Here is a 27,516-nt window from a genome sequence, read left to right as displayed (position 1 = left end):
GATGCTTTCCCTGTCTTTTCTTAACATATGAATCAGATTTTTGTGATAATAAATTTAGGTGGAGAATTCCTTTAAATTCAGGGCCATACAACCTGTTGCACTATACATATTTTGTTAATGACTTCTAGTAAGGCTTTGTTTATATGGCTGCCTCAATGTTGTATTTTTGTGATGAAAAAGCGGATGAACTATAAAACATTGTTTTTAAGACTCTTGTGTTTTTTTCCTTTGTGTCCTGCACTTCAGTGTGTTTGCACTTTATGCCACATGCTTGATGTTTGCACTGCTGGCATACAGTTCATGTCCTTGTGCATTGCCTTGGGAGATAGAGGGTTGGGTCAGAGAAATGCCGCCCTCGGAAAATGTGTGTGTGTGTGTGTGTGTATGTATGTGTGTGTATATGTATGTGTGTGTGTGTGTGTGTGTGTATATGTGTGTGTGTATATGTATGTGTGTATATGTATGTGTGTGTATATGTGTGTATGTGTGTGTTTGTGTGTATATGTATGTGTGTGTGTGTATGTATGTGTGTGTGTATATGTATGTGTGTGTTTGTGTGTATATATGTATGTGTGTGTGTGTATATGTGTGTGTTTGTGTGTATGTGTGTGTGTATGTATATGTGTGTGTGTATATGTATGTGTATATGTATGTGTGTGTATATGTGTGTATGTTTGTGTGTATGTGTGTGTGTACACTGTTCTACCAGCTGTACACTGACTACATTCTGCTACATTTCCTCCATCTCCTGCATATATGTGACGGCCGTGTTGTATGTCCCTGTGGATGTGGGAGTGACCTCCTATATGTGCATTGTATCACACATTGTCCGTCCCTGCAGAAGTGACTGACACTGCAGCAGTCAGGATGAAGTTTTGCTGGAGTTGTAGGGAGAGTCTGCAAATTTCCGTCCTTCTCCTCGGCTTCTCAGGTAAGAACACTGACATTTGTTTACAACTTTACAATGTTGTTTAGATGTGTTGTTTCCTTTATATGAGTCGGCCGATCGCCGATATAGCAGAGTTGAAGGAGATATTTTACCCCCTTTTTTGGCCGGTTTAGGGGCGCTCCTATGTAAAACCATATTTGTGGTCTTTGTGAATTTGCTGTGATTGACATATTGAATAACAATATTTGATCGCCCACCTTGGTCACCATGATAGGACAATGACATCAACAACAATATAATATTCCATAGACTATGGAGACCAATCTTAAAATACCCTGCAACCTTTATTATTATGTATATTTATTTATTTATTTAAAGTGCAGATAATTCTAAGAATTAGATTAGGGATCAGACTAGATACACTTTGTGATGTATTTTCTATAGAATAAGGGAATGTCTGAGAATATTATATGTATCTAACCCTTATACAGTATGTGTAATTCAGTGTATACTATTAGCGGCCCAATAATTCAGGTCCATACACATTTGAACATGGGGGACACTGATGAACAGTACGCCAGGGAGAAGGCGCAGATTCGCCCCTTCTTCCTGGCGTATGCCTGCCATATCCCTTGCTCGCCTCCTCCCATGTCGCATTTAGCAGTATATGTAGTACAGGTATAGAGCAGTACACTACATGTAGTACAGGTAGAGATCAGTATAGTACATGTAGTACAGGTAGAGGGCAGTACAGTACATGTAGTACAGGTAGAGAGCAGTACAGTACATGTAGTACAGGTAGAGGGCAGTGCAGTACATGTAGTACAGGTAGAGAGCAGTACAGTACATGTAGTACAGGTAGATGGCAGTACAGTACATGTAGTACAGATAGAGAGTAATACAGTAGATGTAGTACAGGTAGAGATCAGTGCAATGCATGTAGTACAGGTAGAGAGCATTTCAGTACATGTAGTACAGGTAGAGAGCAGTACAGTACATGTAGTACAGGTAGAGAGCAGCACAGTACATGTAGTACAGGTAGAGAGCAGTACAGTACATGTAGTACAGGTAGAGGGCAGTATAGTACATGTAGTACAGGTAGATGGCAGTACAGTGCATGTAGTACAGATAGAGAGCAGTACAGTACATGTAGTACAGGTAGAGAGCAGTACAGTACATGTAGTACAGGTAGAGAGTAATAAGTAGATGTAGTACAGGTAGAGAGCAGTACACTACATGTAGTACAGGTAGAGATCAGTATAGTACATGTAGTACAGGTAGAGAGCAGTACAGTACATGTAGTACAGGTAGAGAGCAGTACAGTACATGTAGTACAGGTAGAGGGTAGTACAGTACATGTAGTACAGGTAGAGAGCAGTACAGTACATGTAGTACAGGTAGATGGCAGTACAGTACATGTAGTACAGGTAGAGAGTAATACAGTAGATGTAGTACAGGTAGAGATCAGTGCAGTACATGTAGTACAGGTAGAGAGCAGTATAGTACATGTAGTACAGGTAGATGGCAGTACAGGTAGAGATCAGTGCAATGCATGTAGTACAGGTAGAGAGCAGTATAGTACATGTAGTACAGGTAGAGGGCAGTACAGTACATGTAGTACAGGTAGAGAGCAGTACAGTACATGTAGTACAGGTAGAGATCCGTACAGTACATGTAGTACAGGTAGAGAGCAGTACAGTACATGTAGTACAGGTAGATGGCAGTACAGTACATGTAGTACAGGTAGAGAGTAATACAGTAGATGTAGTACAGGTAGAGATCAGTGCAATGCATGTAGTACAGGTAGAGAGCATTTCAGTACATGTAGTACAGGTAGAGAGCAGTACAGTACATGTAGTACAGGTAGAGAGCAGTATAGTACATGTAGTACAGGTAGATGGCAGTACAGTACATGTAGTACAGGTAGAGAGCAGTACAGTACATGTAGTACAGGTAGAGAGTAATACAGTAGATGTAGTACAGGTAGAGATCAGTGCAGTACATGCAGTACAGGTAGAGATCAGTACAGTACATGTAGTACATGTAGAGAGCAGTACAGTACATGTAGTACAGGTAGAGAGCAATACAGTACATGTAGTACAGGTAGAGATCAGTGCAGTACATGCAGTACAGGTAGAGAGCAGTAGATGTAGTACGGGTAGAGAAGAGTACAGTAGATGTAGTACAGGCAGAGAGCAGTACAGTACATGTAGTACAGGTAGAGAGCAGTGCAGTACATGTAGTACTAGTAGAGAGCAGTGCAGTACATGTAGTAGAGGTAGAGAGCAGTGCAGTACATGTAGAGAGCAGTACAGTACAGGTAGTACAGACAGAGAGTAATACAGTAGATGTAGTACAGGTAGAGGGCAGTACAGTACATGTAGTACAGGTAAAAGGCAGTACAGTACATGTAGTACAGGTAGAGAGCAGTACAGTACATGTAGTACAGGTAGAGAGCAGTACAGTACAGGTAGTAGAGGTAAAGAACAGTACAGTACATGAAGTACAAGTTCTTCTCTGGTCCGGTCCCATTGCCTTCTCCGGTGAAGGCCCGCTCAGCCAATCACAGGCCATCCCAGTCAGACTGTGATAGGGCTGTCACTCTTTTTCAGGAATGACAGCCCGCTCAGCCAATCACAGGCTCACTGGGACAGGACAGCACCGCAGACTGTGATAGGCTAAGCGGGCCCTCACCAGAGAAGACAACTGGATGAGACCAGAGAGCCACAAGATGTAGGGGGAGTGTGGACAGGTGATAACAACTTTTTTGTCTGTTTTTTTAAGACGTGCTGCCGCTGTTCCTGAACCTGGCCGGACTTTGCAAGAAGTTTTGTTAGATAGCGAACCTTGTCAGGGGTTAAAGGAGAAATCCAGCAGGGGAAAAAAATCAGTTCAGGGTGTGGTGGAAAACATAATAAAGATGGTATATTTACCGTTTCCTGTGCCCACACAGCGCTGCAACCCGCTCCATGACATCCACCGGCATTCTGCATCTCTCACTCCTTCAACGTCACGTCCCGGCTGATGGATGCCCTGCTTAGTCAGTCAGTCACTGGGGCGGGACAACACTGCAGTCACTGATTGGCTGAGCAGGCTATATCCTACCCTTTCCTGCTAAGGTGTGACGTATATATGCAAAAAAATGACATCCGGGAGCCTGATGATGTGGCGCTGCGCGGGCACGGGGGTCTGGCACACTTTCTTCATTATGTTTCCCCCACTCCCTGACAGGACTAATTTTTTTTTATTTCGCCGGACTTCTCCTTTATATATAAAATAATGCATCCTCCTGTCTTACATATTCTCCTCCATAGTGCTCTGCAGAACCTGTGGTGACATCATAGTCACATGTCTAAGGTCCTGCACAGTCTGCAAAGACATGGCTGAATGGCTTTCATTCTGCAGTTTTGCTGTGATCTGTGCAAATCAATGCAAAACCGCAGAAGTGAAGTATATACAGTATATACAGGAAGTATATGGCTTTTTTTGGGGTGGTCATGGATCTATGAGTGGCAGCCCAAAACGGCCATATTACGATCCACAACTTTTAACATCTCCAGTGAAGGTCTGCTCAGCCAGTCACAGGCCATCCCAGAAAGCGGGTGATTGGCTGATAGGGCTGTCACTCGTTTCAGGAATTACAGCTTGCTCGGCTAATCACAGGCTCAATGGGACAGGGCAGCACTGCGGCCTGTGATTGGCTGAGCCGGCCCTCAACGGAGGAGAAAACAGGGCGGGACCAGGGAGCCACAAGATGACGCAGGGGGAGTGTGGACAGGTGAGAATAACTTTTTTTTTTTTGAGACGTGCGGCCGCACTTCCTGAACCTGCATGGAATTTATAAAAAGTTTGGCTAGGTAGCAAACCAAACTTTTTACAAAGTTTGGAACGAGTCTGGGTTCAGGAGACTGGTCTCGCCCATCTCTAGTTATATGATGGCTGAGGAAAGACTATTGTTAGTTGACGATACTGTAACTTGATGCAATTGTGACTTGCGGGTCCAAGAATAATAAACAATGTGAATAGTCTTCAGGGCTCCATCCTCGATAGGATATCCTACAACACCAGAGAATCTCAGTCCTTCTCTTGATATAAGTTATAACCCTAACCCGACCCATAACCCAAAGCTTCTAGATTACTGACACGTAAGGAAGTCAGTTTGCTGAGTCACACTTTCTCCTCTTCTGCGGTTGCAATGTTCATACGACAACCATAATGGAGCCAAGGTTCTTTATCTCTCCAGACTTACTGTATAACAGTTTCCTGTTTTTTGCATACATTAGCTTCCTACAGTTTTTTTTTCTTCTTCTTCTTTTTACTTTTAAGATTATGATATTGATTTCCTCAGGAGATGTACCATTGCCAGCATTGTTTTGGTTTCTTTTTGACAGATGGATCCTGTTATGAGCTTATCGGTGGCGGACATACCGCATGTGCAGCCGATTTGGCTGCACAGGGGCCCCGGGAGAGACTTTTAGGCCACTCACTGTAGTGCAGGGTGAGCTGGCTGAACATCAAAAGGAACAAAATAGAGGAGCAGGACCTGTCAGCATCCTGCTCCTCTTCAGGGCTGCTCCCTCCATGAGGCAGAGTGAAGTCTCTACATTAGCCTCCAGCATCCAGCACACAGAGAGGGAGATGATTAAGGACCTGAGTCAAATGACCTGCAGGTTCTCAATGTTACCCTGTGGAGCGATTAGCCCTACTACAGAGAAGAAGAGGGGGAAGACAGAGCTGTAAGTGCTGTGTGTGTGTGTCAGTGAGCATATATATGTACTGTAGTGTGTGAATTTATATGTCAGTGTATGTGTATCTACTGTATCTATATGTGTCAGCCAGTGTGTGTGTGTGTGTGTGTGTGTGTGTGTATCTGACATACAGTGGTGTGTGTGTGTGTGTGTCAGTGAGCATATATATGTACTGTAGTGTGTGTATTTATATGTCAGTGTATGTGTATCTACTGTATCTATATGTGTCAGCCAGTGTGTGTGTGTCTATCTGACATACAGTGGTGTGTGTGTGTGTGTGTGTGTTTGTGTATGTCAGTAGAGTCTGTATCAGTACTGTCTGTGACAGTGATGTATGTGTATATGTGTATGTCAGTGGTGATTGACAGGTTTGCTCCCAACGATGTCCTGAAGCAGCTTTTCCAGGATATATTGTCTCTTGTTGTCAGATTGTCTCTCATTGCAACAATCTGGTAACGGACAGATCTGCTCTTTAAAGATGTTCTGCAGCAGATGATATTATTCTGGTTCAATAGTTCTTATTATACTTGGGAGATGATTTCTCTGTGTGCCGTCTATTCATGGTGTATAAGTATGCACTAGTGTAATCACATTCCAGTGTAAGGCTATGTTCACACTATGTAAAAGCAAAGGCCGTATTTCATAAAAAGGCTATTTTTTAAACGACGATCGTTGTTATGAATTATGGCCGTTGTTTTTACATAGTGGGAACATAGCCTAAATGTGTCAGTGGTGTATCTACATAATCAGTGGGTTGTACTAATACACAACAGTGGGGTGATGTGATGCAAAATCAGTGAAAAAACTGTCCTGTGTTTACTGTACAATAGTAATGGCAGCAGAGGGCAGAAAAGAAAGCTAAGGGGACATGTACGCAAATGGACCAATCAGGGAAATGCATGATGGGAAATGTAGTTTCCTGGCTGGCTCCATCTTGGATATAGATCAGCTTTTAGAAAAACTTGTAACTCAGGAATGGCAGCAGCTAGAAAGACAGGAGACGGCTCAAAATACTCAGAGGGACTTGGTAAGACCAACTGGCACTTCTTTTTTAGCTCTTAGGTGGATAACCCCTTTAAAACCCAAATGAAGTTGGACCCTCATGTCCTGAGATCTCGATGTGTGGTGGCCAATAGTTGTATTGCCCTATAGGTTTGTGACTTTAATATGATAATTTCTTCCCTCTCTTTCTTCCAGTTACTGTGCTATGTCAACAAACAGCGATAGGAATCGAAGGACAACCTATCACTCTGCCATGTTCCTACAAAGTTAAACGCACCGGCGTCCTCACCAGTATGTGTTGGGGACGTGGTAGTTGCCCACATTCAAAGTGTAACCAAGAACTTATCTGGACTGATGGCCACAAGGTCACGTTTCGGGCATCTTCACGCTACCAGCTCAGGGACAGACTCAATCAAGGAATAGTGTCCCTGACCATTACACAAGCAAAGCCTGAGGATGCCGGGACGTACTGCTGTCGCATCGAACATGAGAAGACTAACGTAAGGTTGACAGTTGAAAAAGGTGCTTGTCATATATAAAATATTTTGATTTTTTTTTTTTTGAAAATCCAAACCTACAAACTTTCTTAGAAGCTCACATACTGATCAATACAAAAAGAGAATGTAAGAAAATTTGTAAAATATCTTATCAGACAAAAATGCCTCCTTTTCTTGTTATAAACCATTTGAGGGCATTTCTAGGGATTCTAAGGTGCTCTTCGGTTGTGGCTGCAATATTCACAGTCATTTCAAACAACTTTCCTCTATCTAACAGGCTGTGTAATTCCTAACATATTTGTAAATCACTTCATATAGAATACTCCTTACCCATCAAAACAGCCCCAAAATCTTACCCAGTAAGTTTCTTCTTTGTCTCCAATTTTTTTTGTCTATTACCTAGTGTGGACATGTGTAGTAGAGAGGGAGAGAGCTTGGGCTGTGTACATGCAAGCTCAACCAGTCTTACTGCTGAAAACGATCCACACTTTTCCTAAAAGGTAAATCAAGGCTTTTCATCTCTTACCACCCACAGATTTCTGGGCAGCTGTCCCTTTTGTAAATACCAGTGTATGTTCCGCTGTATGTCCACAGTTCTGCAGTTAATCTCCCCCTTCACTTTAGCAGCAGTATCAGCAGTAGCTCAGTGCTTAGTGTAACCCCATCTTTGCTGCTGCTGTTTCCTGCATTTTTGCTCTTACAGCATATGATATGCATCAGAAACCCTTTCTCCCTTCACATGCCATCTATGATAGTGGACTGTGAAAAATCATCCTCCAGCACACTGTAGCCTGATCAGTTTTACACTCTCTACTGCATGATTTCATGGTATTGCAAAGAAGAGATGGTGGGGAAGGGGGTGGGGGACGGGGACATATGTTGCAAATTTTTGCGCAAAAAGTTGTGTCTTTAGGTTCATCAACTTTTTGAGCAATTTACTCATAACATAATTGTATTTTCCTTGTCAAAGAGTAAATTGATGCCTTCGCATAATGTGGTTAAATTTCTGTAGCCCCAACAACAGTGAGGACTACCACTACATCAACTACAACTCTGAAGACTACTACAAAACCAACTACAACTGTGGGGACTACTGTAACACCAAACACAACTGTGGGGACTACTATAACACCAACTACAACTCTGAAAACTACCACTACATCAACTACAACTCTGAAGACTACTACAATACCAACTAGAACTCTGAGGAGTAATACAACACCAACTACAACTGTGGGGACTACTGTAACACCAAACACAACTGTGGGGACTACTATAACACCCACTACAACTGTGAGGACTACTACAACACCAACTACAACTGTGGGGACTACTATAACACCAACTACAACTCTGAAGACTACTACAACAACACCACCAACTACAACTCTGAAGACAACTCCACAACTTACAACTTTGAAGGCAATTACAACACCACCACCTGTTAAGACCACTCCAGAACCTTCCATTCCATTGACTACAAGAGTGGTGAAAACTATTCAATCACCTCCATCCGCTACTAGTAGTACATCCCCACCACCACTCATCAGGACAGAGACTCCATCATCTCTAACGGCAAGGACTATAACTCCATCAACAATTGTCTATCCTGCTGGTAGGACTGAGGGTACAGACCTGATATCAAGGAGCTTAGGTAAAACCTGCAACATTTAGCTCTTTATATATATAGTGCATGGTGTATGGACCAAGAGGTTTATTAGTACAATTCTCTATGACTATATGACTGGGAGGCTAAAAGTAGGGTCATATCAAAAACCACGTTTTCTAAAGCCTTTGCATGTAAATGTAGATGTCAGGTTTGGGGATGAAGGACACAAGACAGGTGAGGCCCTTGTACTGGCTCCCTCCCCCCTGTTCCCTGCCTGCTTACCTCAACATTCCTAAGTGGCAGCGGATAACTGGGCGACAGTCCCTAGCCTGAGCAGGTGAGAAAACAAAATGCGGACAAGACTACAAGCACAATAAATTAAGGTCAGCTAGCAGGGTTGGTATCAGTCGGTCGTTGCGGTACAAAATCGGAAGTCTAGGATAAAGTCAGGAAGCCAGAACCGGAATAAAAAAAAACACAGAATACAATCAGGATAATCGCTAGCTTCACCATCAGTAGGAGGCCCTATCGCAGGCAAGGAAGCATGATAGGGGTATTCGTTTTATGAAGGCCAGAGACCCAGACCCAGGATGTGGTTGGGGCTGAAACCGGCACCGCCAGCCAGCTTGTACTTATCAAACTCAGCTGTGCCGGTCCAGCCACCGCACAGTAACTATGGACGCTGCCAATGTGCCCCTAGCAACCAGCCGGGCCAGTTGTCAGGGACGCCGTTGGCGTGCCTAGGAGGCTGGCCACACGCTCTAGCAGTATTGGGCACATGGTCAGGCTCATTACAATAGATCAGGGCTTCTCCTGAAAGTCCTACAAGGAGTTATCCAGAATTAGAAATACCATAGCTGCTTTCTTCCAGAAACAGCGCCACTCTTGTCCTCAGTTTGAGTCCAGTATGGCAGCTCACTTCAATTAAAGTTAACGGACCTAAGTTGTAATACCATCCATCTAGTGTAAAACAGTAATTAGATGGCAGAGGGGAGGGGAGAGGAGGGGGATGCAGCTGCAGCTTATCATTCAGTGTTCTATTATATTGTATGCATATAACAGGGAAGGGAAGAAATGCTTGCATCTGATTGGCCTAGATCTTAGTGATCTTAATATCTTTTTGTGTATTTTGTATATTTGCCCTTTTCTAGATTTCCCCGGTTCCATCCCTGATCATGACTTGACTACATTAGCTGATTCACAGTATGAAGGACAGGATGACACAGCTCTATGGCCGGATAGTCTCCCCCTGAGTAAAAATGGTAAGTATAGGACAAGAGTATTTGGGGTAATAATGGCTTGATAAAATTTTTGTATAAATTTTATGCACAATTGTCATTTCTCTAAATTTCTTTCATTTTGAATTTGGCGTCTGGAGACCCAGCATAGTAAAATCACGCTACTCTGGGTATCGCTGTGTTTATTTTTTTTTCTTCAAAAAGTTAGATTTCAAAAGGAGCTTTGAATTTTTAAAATCAGTGATTTCTTTAATATATTTCTGAAAACTTAAAGGATTAAAGGGTTAAAGGAGAAATCCGTCGGGGAAAAAACAATCAGTTCAGGGTGTGGGGGGGACATTAAATAGAAGGTATACTTACCTTTCCCTGTGCCCATAGAGCGCCACATCCCACTCCAGAACCTCCACCGACATTCTGCTTCTCTCATTCCTTCAATGCCACAACCCGGCTGATGGATGCCCCGCTTAGCCAGTCAGTCACAAGGGCGGGACAATAACGCAATCACTGATTGGCTGAGCAGGCTATATCCTACCCTTTCCTGCTCAATTGTGACCTACACAGAATCTGTATAAAAATGACATCCAGGAGCCCGATGATGCAGCGCTGCGTCGGTACAGGGCCTGGTAAGTATCAGGGTCCCCTGTAACATAAGGGACACCTGTGATGGGTCTGTAAATGTTTGGGGGAGGCGTGTTCCAGATTCCCCTTGTGTAAAATTTGCCATATGAATAAATTTACTGAATTTAATATTGATTTTACTTGTAGGAATCCCAGATGTATTTCAAGGAAATGTGACAGCACTGCAGAGACTGGTAAACGGGGGACAATTATTCACTTTACTGAACCGAATGTTATCCTGATAATGTAGTATGGGACAAAAATAGCCATGGGCTGGATTATAGTAAAAATTGGCTCAGTGCAAGGACACTGCTAACCTGCTGGCAACATATTACGAGGCCACAGAGGACCCACTGCTGACCTTCTGGGGAGACACCATTTTATATAGTATATGACTATGTACGTGTCTTTGTGTGTGTATGAAGAAGGCATATGTATGCATGTATGTATGATTATGGCATTTTACCATCCATAAATTTACAGTCCTGAAGAGGCCACATCATCGAAAATTTATGATTCAATGCAGCATAGGATTTCCAAAAAATCCTATTCACTTGAATGGGGACAAGCCCGTACTCAGTGTATGGTCATTGCCTAATTTTCCCCTGAAGATGCCACATTAAATGGTGAAACATGTTGGGGGTGAAACATATTTAGAAGCATGGAAAATTTAAGGGATACAGTCACCTATTGCTAATTTAGAAATTGAATAATAATAGTATTACCCTCCATATACCTGGTCTTTTATGATGTTGCAATTCATATTATAGCACCTGGAATGAAAATTAGTTTGCATGGAAAACAGTAGCAGCGGGGATCTAACTACTGAAATCAGACATTGTTAGCACAGCCAATTGATATGTTATGTAATCCTATTGTGGGACAATCCCGGAATTAACATACCTTAAGTTTTGAGACGTTTTTAAAGATTTTTGCAGATCACCATTCTGACGTGTAACTTTCAGTTGCAGGATACAAGTACCCTTGTCATTGCTATAAGTGCATCTGTATTTGCCATTATAGTGATTGGTGTGATAATTCTACAACTAAAAGGTAAGTCAAAAAAGGGTTCAGAAAAATAAAAAATGTCACCCAATTGGGAGGGGCATATTTTAACAGAGGACTCAACAATCCTATACATTACATGTATTTCAGATCATACTGTGTAATACTTTGTTTCCCCTGTGGTGGCACTGTAGGACAAGTCAACTGAGATCTGGAAATAATAGAAAAATAAGATTGAGATGGCAGATATAGACAATATTCCTGGGTGGGTAAGGGGGTGGTTACACTTAGTTCCATCCATTAGAAGCTTTTAGTTATGTTCTATTGACAGTGTTAGAAAGAGGAATTTTTGTTTTCATGATTTCCTTTAAGGGCTGTGCATGGTGCCCATAGCGGTGCCCCTTACATTCTGCCCTACTGACCATTTATATCATACTGGATATCTGACTGTAAAGCTTTATCTAAAAATCTAAAAAAATTCCTATTTTTATTACAAGGTCGGAAGAAAGGGAATACCTTTTACATTTCACTGTAGGACAAGTCAACTGAGATCTGGAAATAATAGAAAAATAAGATTGAGATGGCAGATATAGACAATATTCCTGGGTGGGTAAGGGGGTGGTTACACTTAGTTCCATCCATTAGAAGCTTTTAGTTATGTTCTATTGACAGTGTTAGAAAGAGGAATTTTTGTTTTCATGATTTCCTTTAAGGGCTGTGCATGGTGCCCATAGCGGTGCCCCTTACATTCTGCCCTACTGACCATTTATATCATACTGGATATCTGACTGTAAAGCTTTATCTAAAAATCTAAAAAATTTCCTATTTCTATTAGGTCGGAAGAAAGGAGAATACTTTTTAAGGCAAGATCCCCCGTAAGTGTCTATGGGGCTGACTATATCGTAATCTCAAATGACAAATTATTATTATTATTTTTTTATATATAAATGTCTCTGGTGTTTTCTAAACAAAACATATGCATTTTTAGGGGGAAAATGTATTTTTTTTATAGTCTACGGGACCAACATTATGTCAGTTAATGTAGGTAAGATCATCATAGAAGTGGCCGCAGAGACAACTGTGATGGGCTGAAAAGAATACATTACTTCCTGCAGGACATACAGCAGTGGATAAGTACTAGAATACTTGAAAATTTTAAATAGAAGTAATGTACAAATCTATATAACTTTCTTGCACCAGTTGATTAAAAAAAAAAAAAAAAAGTTAAAGGTGTAGTGATTCACCTTAAAGGTGTTGGCCGGGGGGACACTTTTTGATAATATACCCGGAGGGAGTGAGTAAAAAAATAACATACACCTACCTTCCTGGTTCCTTGGCTGCTATCGGTATTCTGTCGCTGATTGGCTAGGCAGGCTTGTGATGTCACGTCCACAAACCAAGAAGTGGTCACACAGAAGGGACACAAGTGGCTTAATACCAGCGGTAGCATGGGTGCAAGAAAGGTAAGTACATGTTTTATTTATTTATTTGTATTTAGGCTGGGTTCACACTACGTTTTTGCAGTCTGTTTTTTTCATCCGTTTTTTGCAAAAAATGGATGAAAAACTGATGAAAAAAACAGATGCAACTGTGTGCATCCGTTTTGATCCGTTTTTCCATTGACTTCCATTATAAAAAAAGTGTCAAAACAGATCCGTTTTTTTTAGCGTACACAAAAACGTGGTCGACCTCATTTTTGTGTCCGTTAAAAAAAACGATCCGTTTTGATTGTTTTTTTTTTGTTTTTTTTTTTATAATGGAAGTCAATGGAAAAATGGATCAAAATGGATTCACACAGTTGTATCCGTTTTTTTCATCAGTTCTTTGCAAAAACGTTGTGTGAATCCAGCCTTATTAATTTATTCACCACCTAAAAAAAGTGTCACGCTAGGAAAACTCCAGGGATAATCTGATTTTAAGGAAATTCTTAATCCATATTATAGAACTTGGAATTTAGTGATGTCACTGCTGCTTGTCTGAAAAAACAAGATTATTACGTCACAGCAACTTACCTGATATACCTGATAGGTATTTGTGATGTCACGGCTGTCTACTTGTCTGAAATAATATAATTGTGGTTTATGGCTTTCACAACTAATGGACAGATACATGCTTATATATTCACATAGCTAGTGTTGAACTCAATGGGAACTGCACAAATCTGTATGCACTCAGCTCCCCCTAGTGGTGGCTATGTCCTCCCAAAAATAACATGTCACACTCACATGACATCCAGCAAAACGATAGATACTTAAAAGTGTCAATCAATCAATAGTCCAGGTCATTTTAAGAAATTTTGTATTTGGATTTATTAGGCAAATATGACATTATCTGCATTCAAAAAGACTTTCCCCAGGTCCCCCCCCCCCCCTCCTCTCTCTCATCCACTGCTCATTATTAGGAAATCTCGACTCTTTTACATCAGTCGAGCCCTGTCTGTTCTATGGAGAGGTGAGGGAAGAGGAGGGAGATTAGTCACCAGCAGAGAACAAAGGATTACACAGTGGGACCTGTGTGAAAGAGGTCAGAGAGGTCAGTGCTGACTTCAGAGGAGATAGCCCGGTGATGTAGCTGTAAATTAACTCTTTGTTGTCCTGTTTTGGTGCCTCATCTCCCCCCTCTCCATAGAGAACCATGAAGACAGGGGGGAGAGCTTTAAACTGCTTTCTCATGATAAAAATGCATTTTTCGGGTAATAAACCCAATTACAAAGTTACTTAAAATCGCCTGTACTATTGATTTCTGCAAAAAAAAAAAAAAAAAAAATTTAAACGACAGGGACACTTAAAGGCAGGGATGGGGAACCTTCGGCCCTTCAGCTGTTGCAAAACTACAATTCCCATCATGCCTGGGCAGCCAAAGCTTAAGCTGAAGGTTCCCCATCCCTGGTTATTCCCTCACCCCTGGAATTAAGTATCAAAACTTTTCAGTGCCACTAACATCTCATCCACACATAACATATCATGTCTTTTCCCAGCCTCGAACTTGTCACCAATGCTGACGAAATCCAGACTGAAGCAAACGACAACGGCAAAACCAACCTCATAGGAAATATCGGCGATGACTGATTCATAATCACAATGGACATTGGACATTTCTGCTTTCTAAGTTACCGGGACCAAATTTGAGTATATTTCTTCTAAGGAAATAACCACGCCTTGGTTTCCTGCATCACCGATTACATTGCAAACTTCATCTGGAACCATAAACCATCTGCAGGTGTCCAATGTACATGGCTCAGATATAAAGGGATTTGTCTACACCTTCTTGTCCCTAGGTGGCAGTAATGGGGGAGATTTATCAAACATGGTGTAAAGTGAAACTGGCTCAGTTGCCCCTAGCAACCAATCAGATTCCACCTTCATTCCTCACAGACTCTTTGGGAAATGTAAGGTGGAATCTGATTGGTTGCTAGGGGCAACTGAGCCAGTCTCACTTTACACCACGTTTGATAAATCTCCCCCATAGTGTATAATAGGGACCATGGCTCTAATTACAAAGCAATCCTATTAAATGAATGATTACTTTTACTACCCTTGCTCAACTAACCGTGGACAATCCCTTTAAGTATAATATAATGGAAGATTAGGTATGTCTCTTGCCTTTATTCTCTGTGCCGTTCCCGTGCTATTAGTTGTGCCCGATAGGAGCACTGGGGGGTGTGGCTACAGCCCCTCCAAGTACCGATCCACCCCCCCACCCCCCCGATGTCACTCTAACCCCCCCCCAACCACACACGCACACATGCAGCTGGTCCACCCCGTTAATGATTATGAATAGTGACTAACAACTGACACCTTCTTTAATCTGAAGCCGTCACTTTGTCAGCACTGTGAATGCGATTCAGTGAAAAACTTTTTCTTTTAAATCAGCTGGTTTCAGAAAGTTATTTAGATTTGTAATCTACTTCTATTTAATAATCTCCAGTCTTCCAGTACTTATCTGCAGCTGTATGCTCTGCAGGAAGCTGTGTTTCTTTCCAGTCTGACACACTGCTTTCTGCTGCCACCTCTGTCCATGTCAGGAACTGTCCAGAGCAGTAGCAAATCCCCATAGAAAACAGTTCCTGACATGGACAGAGGTGGCAGCAGAGAGCACTGTGTCAGACTGGAGAGAATAAACCACTTCCTGCAGGACATACAGCAGCTGAAAAATACTTCGAGACTTGAGATTTTTAAATAGAAGTAAATTACAAATCTGTATAACTTTCTAACACCAGTAGATTTGAAAGAAAAAATTTTTTTTTGCTGGATAACCCCTTTAAGTGAACAGGAGGTGAGCTACAGGTCGCGACTACACAATGAATGGAGACAAACTCTTAGGTGTGGTCACAGATTTTTTAAAAACGGGTTTAAAGAATTACTGAACTAAACATATATTCATATAGGGGGAGATTTACCAAACATGGTGTAAAGTGAAACAGGCCCACTTGCCCCTAGCGACCAATCAGATTCCACCTTTTATTTTCCAAAGAGTCTATGAGGAATGAAAGGTGGGATCTGATTGGTTGCTAGGAGCAAATAAGACAAATATACCTTACACCAGTTTGATAAATCTCCCCCATATTGATTTTTTCCAAAACTGCGACATTAAAAAGCTTTATTTTATAGAAAAGTTTGAGTTTTTATTTTTTATTTTTTTATTATCAGAGGTTATGTGACCTATAAAATATATATACCTTCACACTGCCTTTATGCGGTGCATCACAGCTATCACGAAAGGGATTCTGACATATACTGTGGCGTAGTGCAGCAGGTCCCATTCACTTCAGCTCATGACTATGTTCACACTGTTTTCTGCTGTTATACATCTCTTTGGTGGTGGGATGCTGATGAACAGCTATGATGTGCTGCAGTCACATGTGTATTGTGACAGGACTGCTGCCCCTTACCTCAGGGTAAATCTGTGCGGCCCCTGTCATGACCCCCACTCACAGTTACTAGGAATCAGAGAAATGAAGCTGAGTGTTTACTTACAGCTGCAGCTTTGTGAGGACGCGTCTGTCAGGGAGGGGCGCTTCCTCACTCCGGCTTCCAGTATCCCTGCAGCTCAGCAGATATGTGGAACAGCACGGTGAAGCTCCTGCCCTTCCACCTATCAGAAACATCAGCAAGTTGGTGACAGAGGGAGGGGCGATCGAGAGGGGCCCCCTATGAATCCTGGGCCCCTGGGCAGCTGCCTACCCTGCCCAATGGGAAAGACCGCTCTGCTTATGTTTCTTCTTTTGTGTCATGTGTGGACTTTATGCCCCGTACTTCATGCTGCTACACAGAACACAAATGATTATACACCACCATATACATCACAGTTTATTTAGGGAACTTCCTCCCATTCATTTCCTGTCATACAATAACTCTCCAACTTCTGACACTTTGCTTTCGGACAGGCGTTTCACAAGATGATTTTCTTGATTGTATCCATATCTGGTCTTCTTTGCGTCTTCTCTGGTAAGTATTCCTCACGTGCCTTATCTCTATTATGTATGTCTATTGACCTCTTGTAGGTTTCTCTATCTTACTACCTATGTTTAGTATACTTTTATCTCATCATGGATTAACTAGAAACTAAACAGATAAGGAATCTTCTATTACAAGAGAGGATTATTAACTGTAACGGCCGATATTGGCCAAATACAGACTATAATCACTTTGTGTAATAGGGCCTTAAGGACCCCCCCCGTCACATTTTTGTGGCCATTTTTACAGCCAGGAAACACTGATCAGAAAGCCTTTTAGGAGGCTTCAGGAAACCATCAATGTTTCCTGACCATAAAAATTGGTGAGAAAAAAAATACATACTTACCTGCTGCAGTGGTGTTCCCGATTGACTTCTTTCTCTTTCTTCCAGCTTGGCAAGAGCATGAGTAGTGTCACTCATGCGCCGCAGTGCTGAGGGAGAGAGGGGGGCCTTTTGTGGTCGGAGGCATAATGCTGCCTCTGGCCAGAAAATGTTTGACAGGGCCGGGGGTCAATGTCTCCCGGCCCTGTCAAACACAGCGCCACATTTAACTGTATGCGTGTACAGCTAAAGAGCCAGTGTCAGCACCTGGCAGCACTTGCCCGGGTGATGGCGCTAGCTCAGACTGCGAAGCTGTGCATTAAGAGGAATAATCCTTAAGAGTGTCTGTGCCCAATAGAACCCTATGGTAAGAAATGCGGAAGTGTGAAGGGGGTCTAAGGAAATTCCTAAGTAAAGGTATCCAGATACAATCTGAGATTAACCTACTTTCCTAATCTGTGTTTGAATTTGGTAAAAACATCACTAACCCAAAAGTCTGTGATGGTAGGACTTTTGTCTCCAGCCATAGACACCTGATATCTGAGTCACCCACATCTCCAGAATAGTGCACTTTTTCCAGATACTACCACAACAGCATGACCACCACAGTCCTACATGTCAGGCAGCAGCTGCTAAAGCACATAGCGATTTCGGATGCATAAAAAGAGAGAGAAAAACCTGTCATTATATAAATATAAACCTGTCAAATATATAAAAAACAACTTATTAACGATGGACTACAAGCAAGCACTTCTCATTTTAAAGTCTGCCCTCACGTCTGCTAAACAGAACAATTTCACTACCGTTATATATCGTCTCATAACCACAAACTTCTCATAACTTTACTACTCAGCTCCCTATTCCATGACGGGAGGCCACCTCTCACATGTCTTATCTCAGCCGAGGACTTTACTTCATTTGGTTTTACCAAAAAACAAGGTTGAAACCTCAGATAAGGCCTCAACCTACAGTCCCCACAACCCATCTCCACAACTTCTACTGATGAGAAGCTTCACCATCTGCTGACTCATCCTGCTTCACCTCCAACCTTACTGCTAGGTTTAGCCCAGTCTTAAGCCATCTCTTCAACCTATCACTCGTCTTCACTTCTTCTTTTATACAACCATCACACCTCTACGTAACAAGCCAGCTTTTGACCTTTCTCCAGTCGTATCTCACCACCCTCATTTGCCTGAAAAGTCTTAGAGCAATACATTTACCTCGAACTGTCCTTCCATCTTACATCAAACTCATTTTTTTTAATAGGTTTTGGCCCCCACCACTGCTACTACTGAAACCATTATAACCAAAGTCATCAATGACATCAATTAGACCTATCCATATAGACCTGTCCTTCAGCACAGTTGACCACTTCCTACTGTTACAAAACCTTTCTACCACTGGTGTCACAGACTTGGTCCTTTTCTAGATCTCTTCCTACATGACCAACCAATGATCGAGTGTCTTCCCCCTTCTTTGCCTTGCCCTTTTTCTGTTGGTGTCTCTTAAGACTTTACATTGGGAATCCATTTCTTCTCTATGTATACTTTTGGCCTAGGATGGTCCATAGGCTCACAGACGGCTCCCATGGTTTTTAGTACCACTTTAATGACAAAGAGACTCAAATTTACCTCTCGGATTTAGATGTTACTTCTCTTCTCCCCAATATTCTAGATGATCTCTTGGCTTCATTCTCCGTCTGCTTTCTAGAACTCAACAAGGGGAAAACCTAATTCCTCATCTTTACCCCATATCTTTTAACTTCCCCACCAGAACTAACAATATAACTCTTCCATGGTCCTATAAGTTCTTTTACTCCAGTTAACCATTGATTCCACCCCATTATCTAACTAGACATTAAAAATCCAATCATGTTCTGTCATTTCTACCTCAAAATCCTTTAATTTTTTTAATGAACTTTGACCCAACAAAAATTTTAGTGGATGCCCTCATCATCTGAGCTACTGCAGCATCATTTACTGTGGTCTTCTATTCCATACTGTTGCACTCCCCCAATTCACACTCCACTGCTTGGTAAATTCCTATCTCCTCTTGTTCCTCCTCTGTCTCTTTCCTCCTCCAACCCCTTCACTGGTTAACCCAGTGATAGGCAACTTTTTCAACTTGGTGTGACAAAATTCACCCAAAAAAACCCAACAACATAATTCTGCAACATTTATAGTTTAAGTAACAAAAATATATTTCTCCAGTCCCCATCCCTTCACCAGCATACACCCCCAGTCCCCCTGCCCCTTCATCCCTTTACCAACATACACCCCCAGTCCCCCTGCCCCTTCATCCCTTTACCAACATACACCCCCAGTCCCCCTGGCCCTTCATCCCTTTACCAGTATAAACCCCCAGTCCCCCTGCCCCTTCATTCCTTCACCAGTATACACACCCAGTCCCCCTTGCCCCCTCATCCCTTCCCTAGCATACACCCCCAGTCCCCCTTGTCCCATCCCTTCACCAGCATACACTCCCAGTCCCCCTGCTCCCTCATCTTTTCACTAGCATACACCCCCAGTCTCTCTGCCCCCTCATCCTTTCACCAGCATACACCCCCAGTCCCCCACCCCCTCCCTTCACCAGCATACACCCCCAGTCCCCCTGCACCCTCATCCCTTCACCAACATACACTCCCAGTCCCCCTGCCTCTTCATCCCTTCCCCAGCATACACCCCAAGTCCCCCTTCTCCCATCCCTTCACCAGTATACACCCTCAGTCCGCCTGCCCCCTCATCCTTTCACCAGCATACACCCTCAGTCCGCCTGCTCACTCATCCCTTCACCAGAACACCCCCACTCCCCCACCCCCTCCCTTCAGCATTATACACCCCCAGTCCCCCTGCCCCCTCATCGCTTTACCAGCATACACCCCCAGTCCCCCTGCTCCCTCATCCCTTCACCAGCATACACCCCCAGTCCCCCTGCCCCCTCATCGCTTTACCAGCATACACCCCCAGTCCCCCTGCTCCCCCCTCCCTTCACCAGCATACACCCCCAGTCCCCCTGCCCCCTCATCCCTTCACCAGCATACACCCCCAGTCCCCCTGCACCCTCATCCCTTCACCAGCATACACCCCCAGTCCCCCTGCACCCTCATCCCTTCACCAGCATACACTCCCAGTGCCCCTGCCCCCTCATCCCTTCACCAGCATACACTCCCAGTGCCCCTGCCCCCTCATCTCTTCACCAGCATACACCCCCAGTGCCCCTGCCCCCTCATCTCTTCACCAGCATACACCCCCAGTCCCCCTGTCCCCCTCCCTTCACCAGCATACACCCCCAGTCCCCCTGTCCCCCTCCCTTCAACAGCATACACCCCAGTCCCTTGCCCCCTCATTCCTTCACCAGCAATCTCACCCCCCAGCATTCTCACCAGCTTGCTGAATGGTCAGGTCCGCAAGTAGGAGTGTGGAGCCTTTCAGACATGGACTAGGCTGTGCAGGAATTTAGTGCCGCTGCACATCCAATCAACAAAGTGGTAACGTGGAGCATGCAAAGTCTGGGTGATATGTGCGGTGGGATACCTGTGAGCACTGCCAGAGGCTGGATACTGTAATTGCGTCAACACTGGGGCATGCCGTTGTCCTTCTCGGCATGCAGCATCATACCTCCTTGCGACTGCATTTAACCCCTTAACGGCCGCGGGCGTATATTTACGCCCTGCGGTCGGTAAGGACGTTCAGAGCGGGGCCGCGCGGCGGCCACGCTCTGAACCACGGCGGTCCCAGGTGCCGCTTGTAGCCCGGGACCGCAGGTATTAGCGGGCACGGTCCGATCGCTGTGCCCACTAATACAGTAATCGGATGCAGCTGTCAAAGTTGACAGCTGCATCCGATTACCGTTTGCAGCGTTATCCCTGGTGTCTAGTGGGGAGATCGCTCCTCCGGGACGTTGTCCCGGAAGAGCGATCTCCGTTTCTGAAGCCGGCCGGGGACCGCTCCAAGATGGCGCCGTCCCCGGCTCGGCACTCGTTTACTTCCGGCTGCAGCAGCCGAAAGCAAACGAGTGCCGATCTCATGGATCTCTGCAGCATATCTATGCCGCAGAGATCTCTATGAGAGATCAAATCACCCCCCTTTTCCCAGGTTATTAATAAAAGTAAATAAATAAATAAACATGTTTGCTATCGCCGCGTGCGTAATCGCCCAAACTATTAATTAATCACATTCCTGATCTCGTACGGTAAACTGCGTAAGCGCCAGAAAATCCCAAAGTGCAAAATTGCGCATTTTTGGTCGCATCAAATCCAGAAAAATGTTAATAAAAAGCGATGAAAAAGTCGTATATGCGCAATCAAGGTACCGATAGAAAGAACACGTCATGGCGCAAAAAATGACACCTGACACAGCCCCATAAACCAAAGGATAAAAGCGCTATAAGCCTGGGAATGGAGCGATTTTAAGGAACGTATATTTGTAAACAATGGTTTGAATTTTTTACAGGCCGTCAGATACAAGAAAAACATATATAACAAGTCAGTTTTACCCCAGGACGAACGGCGTAAAAACACATATCCACTAAAAACACAAAATGTGGGTTTTTTTTCAATTTCACCACACAGTGAATTTTTTCCTGGTTTCGCAGTGTACTTTATGCAAAAATTCAGCCTGTCATTGCAAAGTACAATTAGTGGCGCAAAAAATAAGGGCTCATGTGGGTTTCTAGGTGAAAAAATGCCACTGCTATGGCCTTTTATGCACAAGGAGGAAAAAACGAAAACGCAAAAATCAAAATTGCCCCGGTCCTTACTTAAGGGGTTAAGCAAACATAGCTACACCGGTCAGAGTTGACACGAGTGTCATAGGTTCACCATCATGGGGCTACACGTTGGAACTTTCACAACCCCGACACATCAGACTCCCACTCACCATTGAAACATTTAAAAGCAACTTAAACCCACATCTCCAGACAAGCCTACAACCTATACAACCAAATTTTACTGCTACAAACTTTTTGACAAGATTTCAACAATCTTTACTTCTTGGGAAATCAATGTATAATTTCGAGTCAAATTGATCCATTTGAAATTTTTATTTTATTTTTAAATTCTTACAAATCTCTTTAATTTGCAGTTGTTTCATCGTCAGAATATGTGATTGGGATAAATGGAACGGTGACCTTACCGTGCAAATATTCTACCAGTAAAGGGACTTACACCACGTGCTGGGGACGACACAAGTGTTCACCTCTACAGGTTTATTGTACAAGTACGATTCTGGAGACTAAAGGTCCAGAAGTGACCCGGAGAACATCTGACAGATACCAGTTACTGGGGAATATTAGCCAAGGAAACGTGTCCCTGACCATCACCGGGGCCACCAAACAAGATGAAGGAACGTACTGTTGCCGGGTGGAGATCCCAGGACTGTTCAATGATGAGATGACAGATGTGACTTTGAAGGTCAATGACAGTAAGTAATTGTTCCCTCATATGGAAAACATGGTGTCACAAAGCTTTAAGGTCACAAAAGTAGTGTTCTTCGAAAAAAACTTTTGGTAATGTTCTCAATTTAGCATTGTCCTAGTCTAAAATACTTTATATTTCCATGTCCTAAGAGTCCAGGATTGGAGACCTTAATTCTATGCGGATGGTGTATTTGGTCATGTCCCTTACTACTCTTTTAAAAATGTGCACCATGCCATCATGTGAAATGTCAGTTCTTTAGGCGGAAGGTGGAATCCTGGCCATAAAATGGCGGAGAGGCGCGCCGCCGCGAACGGAATCCGTCGGAACTTATCCGCGCGGATTCCGTAGTGTGAACCCACTCTAGATGAGCAAGTCTCCCAAAACTCTTTTCAGGTATAACTCGAATTGGCTGTTGAATTGAATGTAAATGATGGTCCTAACTCTAGCACTCACAGGCCAACCATACCAGGCCTGACAAGAACTAAGCATGATCACCATGATCTCCCCAAGCCCAAGGAACACTATTTTCTCCCCAGCTTTTTCTCACACCAATGCAAGTCCCTAGCACTATTTCCTCTGTAGCCCTTTGCTTCTCTTGATTATTTTATGATATTTTTACTTTTTTTCAGGTACAAAACATGAAGAACAGCCCACCACTCCTCCCATCCATGGGACCTTCACCACCTCAGCTCAGGTTGTTATACAGTTGGTCAAGACCCAGGAGAAGATTCTGTATAGGCAACCAGGGCTACTACAGGGCGACTACTGTCTTGGATATAATATGGGATGATTTACTTAGCTTAAAAATGAATGTTGGGTAAACCCACCAATTTTGGCATGACTGGCCAACCAATTAATGTGTGTTGAGGTTTCCACCCCTGACATGGTAGATGTTGGGTGAAATAAGGATCAAGCATGTTGGACCATACCAGCATCTTGATTCTGAAGGTAGAAAGTCCACTGGAGTTGTCCCGCAGTGGCATATTCCCTTATGCCTATTGATACCATATACTGTACATGCACAATACGGGGGTCTCAGGGGTAATAGTTGTTGGGTGAATTAGTGTTCAGGCAACATTTATAATACATAAACTTTAATGGTGTGAATCTATCAAAATGCGATAATTTGAGACGTCACCAGATGGCGACATATTATGAAAGGGTAACGCCATCTAGTGGCAATAATACATGAGATGTTGCTTTTAAAGACACAATGATGCCAACAATGTGAAGTTTGTTAGATGTCGGTATCGGTATTAGTGTATATCTTTACTAGATTATTGCTACTAACCATTTTATCTTGCAATATATGTTTTATTATAGGATTTCCCCACAAATTCTGGGCCTAGGAATATGAACAATGAGACCTATATCATTATAACGTGTGTCACACTGGCGGTAATGCTTCTGGTTGCTGTTATATACATATGTGAGTGACATAATGTCATCCAGTGTATTATGGAAAGTGTTCAAAATGGGATCCGGACAAAGCTGTAGAGAGTGAAGACGTGTTGGGGCCCTAGTAACTGAGCCCCCTGCCACATAAGAAGTATTATAAATGACCCATAGTAGATGGGGGGACACTGTTAAAGATTTTGGAGCTTGAAAAGCAGTTGTCCCATAAATTATATTTAAATGGGTTCTCCACAATCTAGAGAGACACACACTCTTAATAACCTCTACTATGTTGCCCAAGAGATAAGAATCCTGAACTATGACTATAAAAATAGGTTTTCTATACTGGACAATCCCTATCTTTGGCTAGTCCAGTATGATGGCCATTTTTCACCATTTGGGTAAAAACTGTATTAGGGTACAAACACACACACCGTATACGCTGCATATTTACTGCTCCGATACGCAGCAGATACGCAGCAGATTAGATCTATATAACTGAACACAGCATCAAATCTGCTGCGTATACAGTGTGTGTGTTTGTACCCTTAAGGGTAAATTCACACGGGCGGATCCGCAGCGGATACCGCCCCTGTGAATTCCAATGTAATTACATACTGGCAGCGGGATTGTCATTCCGCTGCCAGTATGTAAGTCCCGGCCCCATTAATCCCCGCCACCCTTGATAATACATTACCGGCAGCGTGATCCGACTGCATCTGAGGCTCCCGGAGGTCCCGCGCAGCTAATCAGTGACTGCAGCCGGGCCGTGCACTGACTGGCTGCGTGGGATCTCCGGGAGCCTCAGATGCAGTCGGATCACGCTGCCGGTAATGTATTATCAAGGGTGGCGGGGGTTAATGGGGCTGGGACTTACATACTGGCAGCGGAATGACAATCTTGCTGCCAGTATGTAATTAAATTGGAATTCACAGGGGCGGTATCCGCTGCGGATCCGCCCCATTGAATTTACCCAAAGGGTGCCTTCACACCTACCGTATCGCAGTAGAAAATCCGCTGCAGATTTGTAAGTGCGGATTTGATGCTGTGTTCATTCATTTAGTTAAATCTGCTGCGGATCTGCTGCGGATCCGCAGCGGATTTTCTGCTGCGATACGGTAGGTGTGAAGGCACCCTAACAAGTATTTTTGGAGTCACCCACTCCAAACTGCAGTTCACAATTATTTCCCGGGCGTAGATCATTGGTAAATCAATAGCATCCCATGAATACAGGTCTAGCGACACGGTATATAGAGAGTTGGTTCTATTTAATGTTATTTATAAATAATTTTAAATTCTGCTTGATAGATAAATTCAAGAAGAGAAAAGAACCTGTTAGGTAAGTAGCTGGACACTGACAACACTTAGATTATGTATATGTTTTCCCCACTAGTACTAAAAGGGTTGTCTGCTATAGATGAGCCTTTTTAGTTACTTAGATATACTCATTACAGATCATCTATAATCTGTGGCTGAATCCAGCAGTAAGTGCTCATTTTTCCTACAGCGCCACCACTGGGGCAATCGAGTACTACACAGTCCTTATGTAAAGGGGTACTTTTGTGGAAAAAAAATAGTTTCCAAATCAACTGGTGTCAGCAAGTTATATGTAAATGACTTCTATTTAAAAATCCCTCCAGTACTTATCAGCTGCTGTATGTCCTACAGGAAGTGGTTTACTCTTTTTAGTCTGCCACAGTGTTCTCTGCTGCCACCTCTGTCCATGACAGGAACTGTCCAGAGCAGGAGAGGTTTTCTATGGGGATTCTATAGGGACAGTTCCTGACATGGACAGAGGTGGCAGCAGACTGGAAAGAATACACCACTTCCTGCAGGACATACAGCAGCTGATAAGTACTGGGAGGCTGCAGATTTAAAAATAGAAGTAAATACCAATCTGTATAACTTTCTAGCCCTAGTTTATAAAAAAAAATTAAAAAAATCCAGTGTAAGTCATCAACGGATATGGTCAAGCTTCTTTAGTTCAACTACAATCTCCCAGTCTGACCAGGAAGTATTGACAGTAAGTCTTCACCATGTATGTAAGCAAGGGGGGTTGTGGGAAAGCGTGTATGACAACAGCACGGCCACAGTTCAGAGAGGAAACCAGATTAGCTTTAATGTAGGTAACTAAAACACTCCTTTACATATGGTACACACCAACTTTGCTTAATGGGGAAACCCCCTTTAACTGCAGCTGTCTGGCATTGGTTTCTCTACTTCAGTTTCCTGTCTATTAGTTCTATTACCGTACTTCAGCATTACCCAGTGTCCTCTCATTTAGTATGTAACGGTGACATGTAATTATTATTATTATTTTTTATTAATAATACATTTTATCATTGTATTTCTTTCTAGGACAAGACAAACATCAGAGTGGAATAACTTAACCAGTCCTGTGAATCAGATGGTGCAAAATGTGTATATCATAGACTAAATTTATTATTTTTCATCTGGTGCTGACTGGAATATAGGATTTGTGTTGGTTTTTTTGGGCTAGATCTGTGATTGGATCAAGGTCTCTATTTGGTGGCCCCAGTGCTATATATAGCCCCCTGTATCAGTCCATAGGCCCCAAGTATCAATGATTACCTAAGAATTTGCTGTTTATGGGGAAACTCTGATGAGATAATTGATGCCTTCCAGACAACCAGGAAGAGAATGTCTCTTAGTCTAACAAAAATTCTACTGTTGCCCTTGGAAACAGACAGCAGTTTACCTCCACTCCGCTGTCAGACATGTGACCTTACAGCTCCAATATAATTGTGTAACTGTATCTGAAGTACCACAATGCACTGCTGTCTGATAACAAGAAACTAATGCTATTCTGAATTTCGCCTTGGATGTGACCGGAGAGGAAAATTATAAAATGGTACCGAATTTATGGATACGGACATTACAGCTTGTACTACTTTCATTTTCTGTTTGCAACCACTACTTAGTGCAAGAGAACATTGTGTTTTTTTGTTTGTTGTTATATGGCTTGTTAACTTATTGCTGCTTCAACCAATGACACTTTGTATTTCTGTTTATAAATTTATTTATCATAGATATTTTTATGACTGGATAACTTATAGTGTGTGTCTATGGAGATAGATAGATAGATAGATAGATAGATAGATAGATAGATAGATAGATAGATAGGAGATAGACAGACAGATAGATAGAGAATACCCATACTCATGATATGCAGCAAGACATAGAAGACTGCCTTTTACCCAACCCGTTCAGAGTGTGCCAAGTTGGGTTGTACCAGCCCCAAATCTATACAAGTGGCTGTAGCTGACTTCTCGAGCCTTCCCAAGGCAGCCAACAGGATAC

The 27,516-nt window shown here is 43.0% G+C and overlaps 2 protein-coding genes and 1 long non-coding RNA gene across 6 annotated transcripts; 2 read left to right on the top strand and 1 right to left on the bottom strand.

Moving 5' to 3' along the window:
* Positions 1-407: 407 nt before the first annotated feature.
* On the top strand, positions 408-14,911 carry LOC138789529 (hepatitis A virus cellular receptor 1-like). Of its 3 annotated transcripts, none has more exons than XM_069968224.1 (8): positions 408-931; positions 6,835-7,161; positions 8,149-8,790; positions 9,897-10,007; positions 10,749-10,795; positions 11,567-11,654; positions 12,442-12,481; positions 14,584-14,911. In XM_069968224.1, the coding sequence occupies exons 1-8, from the start codon at positions 868-870 to the stop codon at positions 14,672-14,674; spliced, it is 1,410 nt and encodes a 469-aa protein (XP_069824325.1). In that variant the 5' UTR covers positions 408-867; the 3' UTR covers positions 14,675-14,911. The 3 variants fall into 3 exon arrangements, 2 of the variants coding, with proteins under 2 accessions (XP_069824325.1, XP_069824331.1); XM_069968230.1 differs by lacking the exon at positions 408-931 and adding an exon at positions 5,492-5,625; XR_011362733.1 differs by lacking the exons at positions 12,442-12,481; positions 14,584-14,911 and adding an exon at positions 10,362-10,606 and having other exon boundaries at positions 11,567-11,608.
* LOC138789544 (uncharacterized) lies at positions 11,734-14,910 on the bottom strand. Its single transcript, XR_011362734.1, has 3 exons — positions 14,720-14,910; positions 12,123-12,158; positions 11,734-11,817 (listed from the first exon to the last, which is right to left on the bottom strand). It is a non-coding gene; the product is annotated as an uncharacterized lncRNA (long non-coding RNA).
* A 1,614-nt stretch (positions 14,912-16,525) lies between the features above and the next one.
* On the top strand, positions 16,526-27,201 carry LOC138772339 (hepatitis A virus cellular receptor 1 homolog). 2 transcript variants are annotated; one of them, XM_069952668.1, is made up of 5 exons: positions 16,526-17,053; positions 22,466-22,804; positions 23,430-23,494; positions 24,124-24,229; positions 26,554-27,201. In XM_069952668.1, coding segments are annotated over exons 1-5 (561 nt in total). In that variant the 5' UTR covers positions 16,526-17,004; the 3' UTR covers positions 26,556-27,201. The 2 variants fall into 2 exon arrangements, with proteins under 2 accessions (XP_069808769.1, XP_069808776.1); XM_069952675.1 differs by lacking the exons at positions 23,430-23,494; positions 24,124-24,229 and having other exon boundaries at positions 16,539-17,053.
* The last annotated feature ends 315 nt before the right edge of the window (positions 27,202-27,516 follow it).

The sequence above is a fragment of the Dendropsophus ebraccatus genome, chromosome 1 (assembly GCF_027789765.1).
Source record: "Dendropsophus ebraccatus isolate aDenEbr1 chromosome 1, aDenEbr1.pat, whole genome shotgun sequence".
In the NCBI taxonomy this organism is placed as follows: Eukaryota; Metazoa; Chordata; class Amphibia; order Anura; family Hylidae; genus Dendropsophus; species Dendropsophus ebraccatus.
The sequence above is the reverse complement of the archived record's forward strand: the minus strand, read 5'-3'. Positions and strand labels throughout refer to the sequence as shown.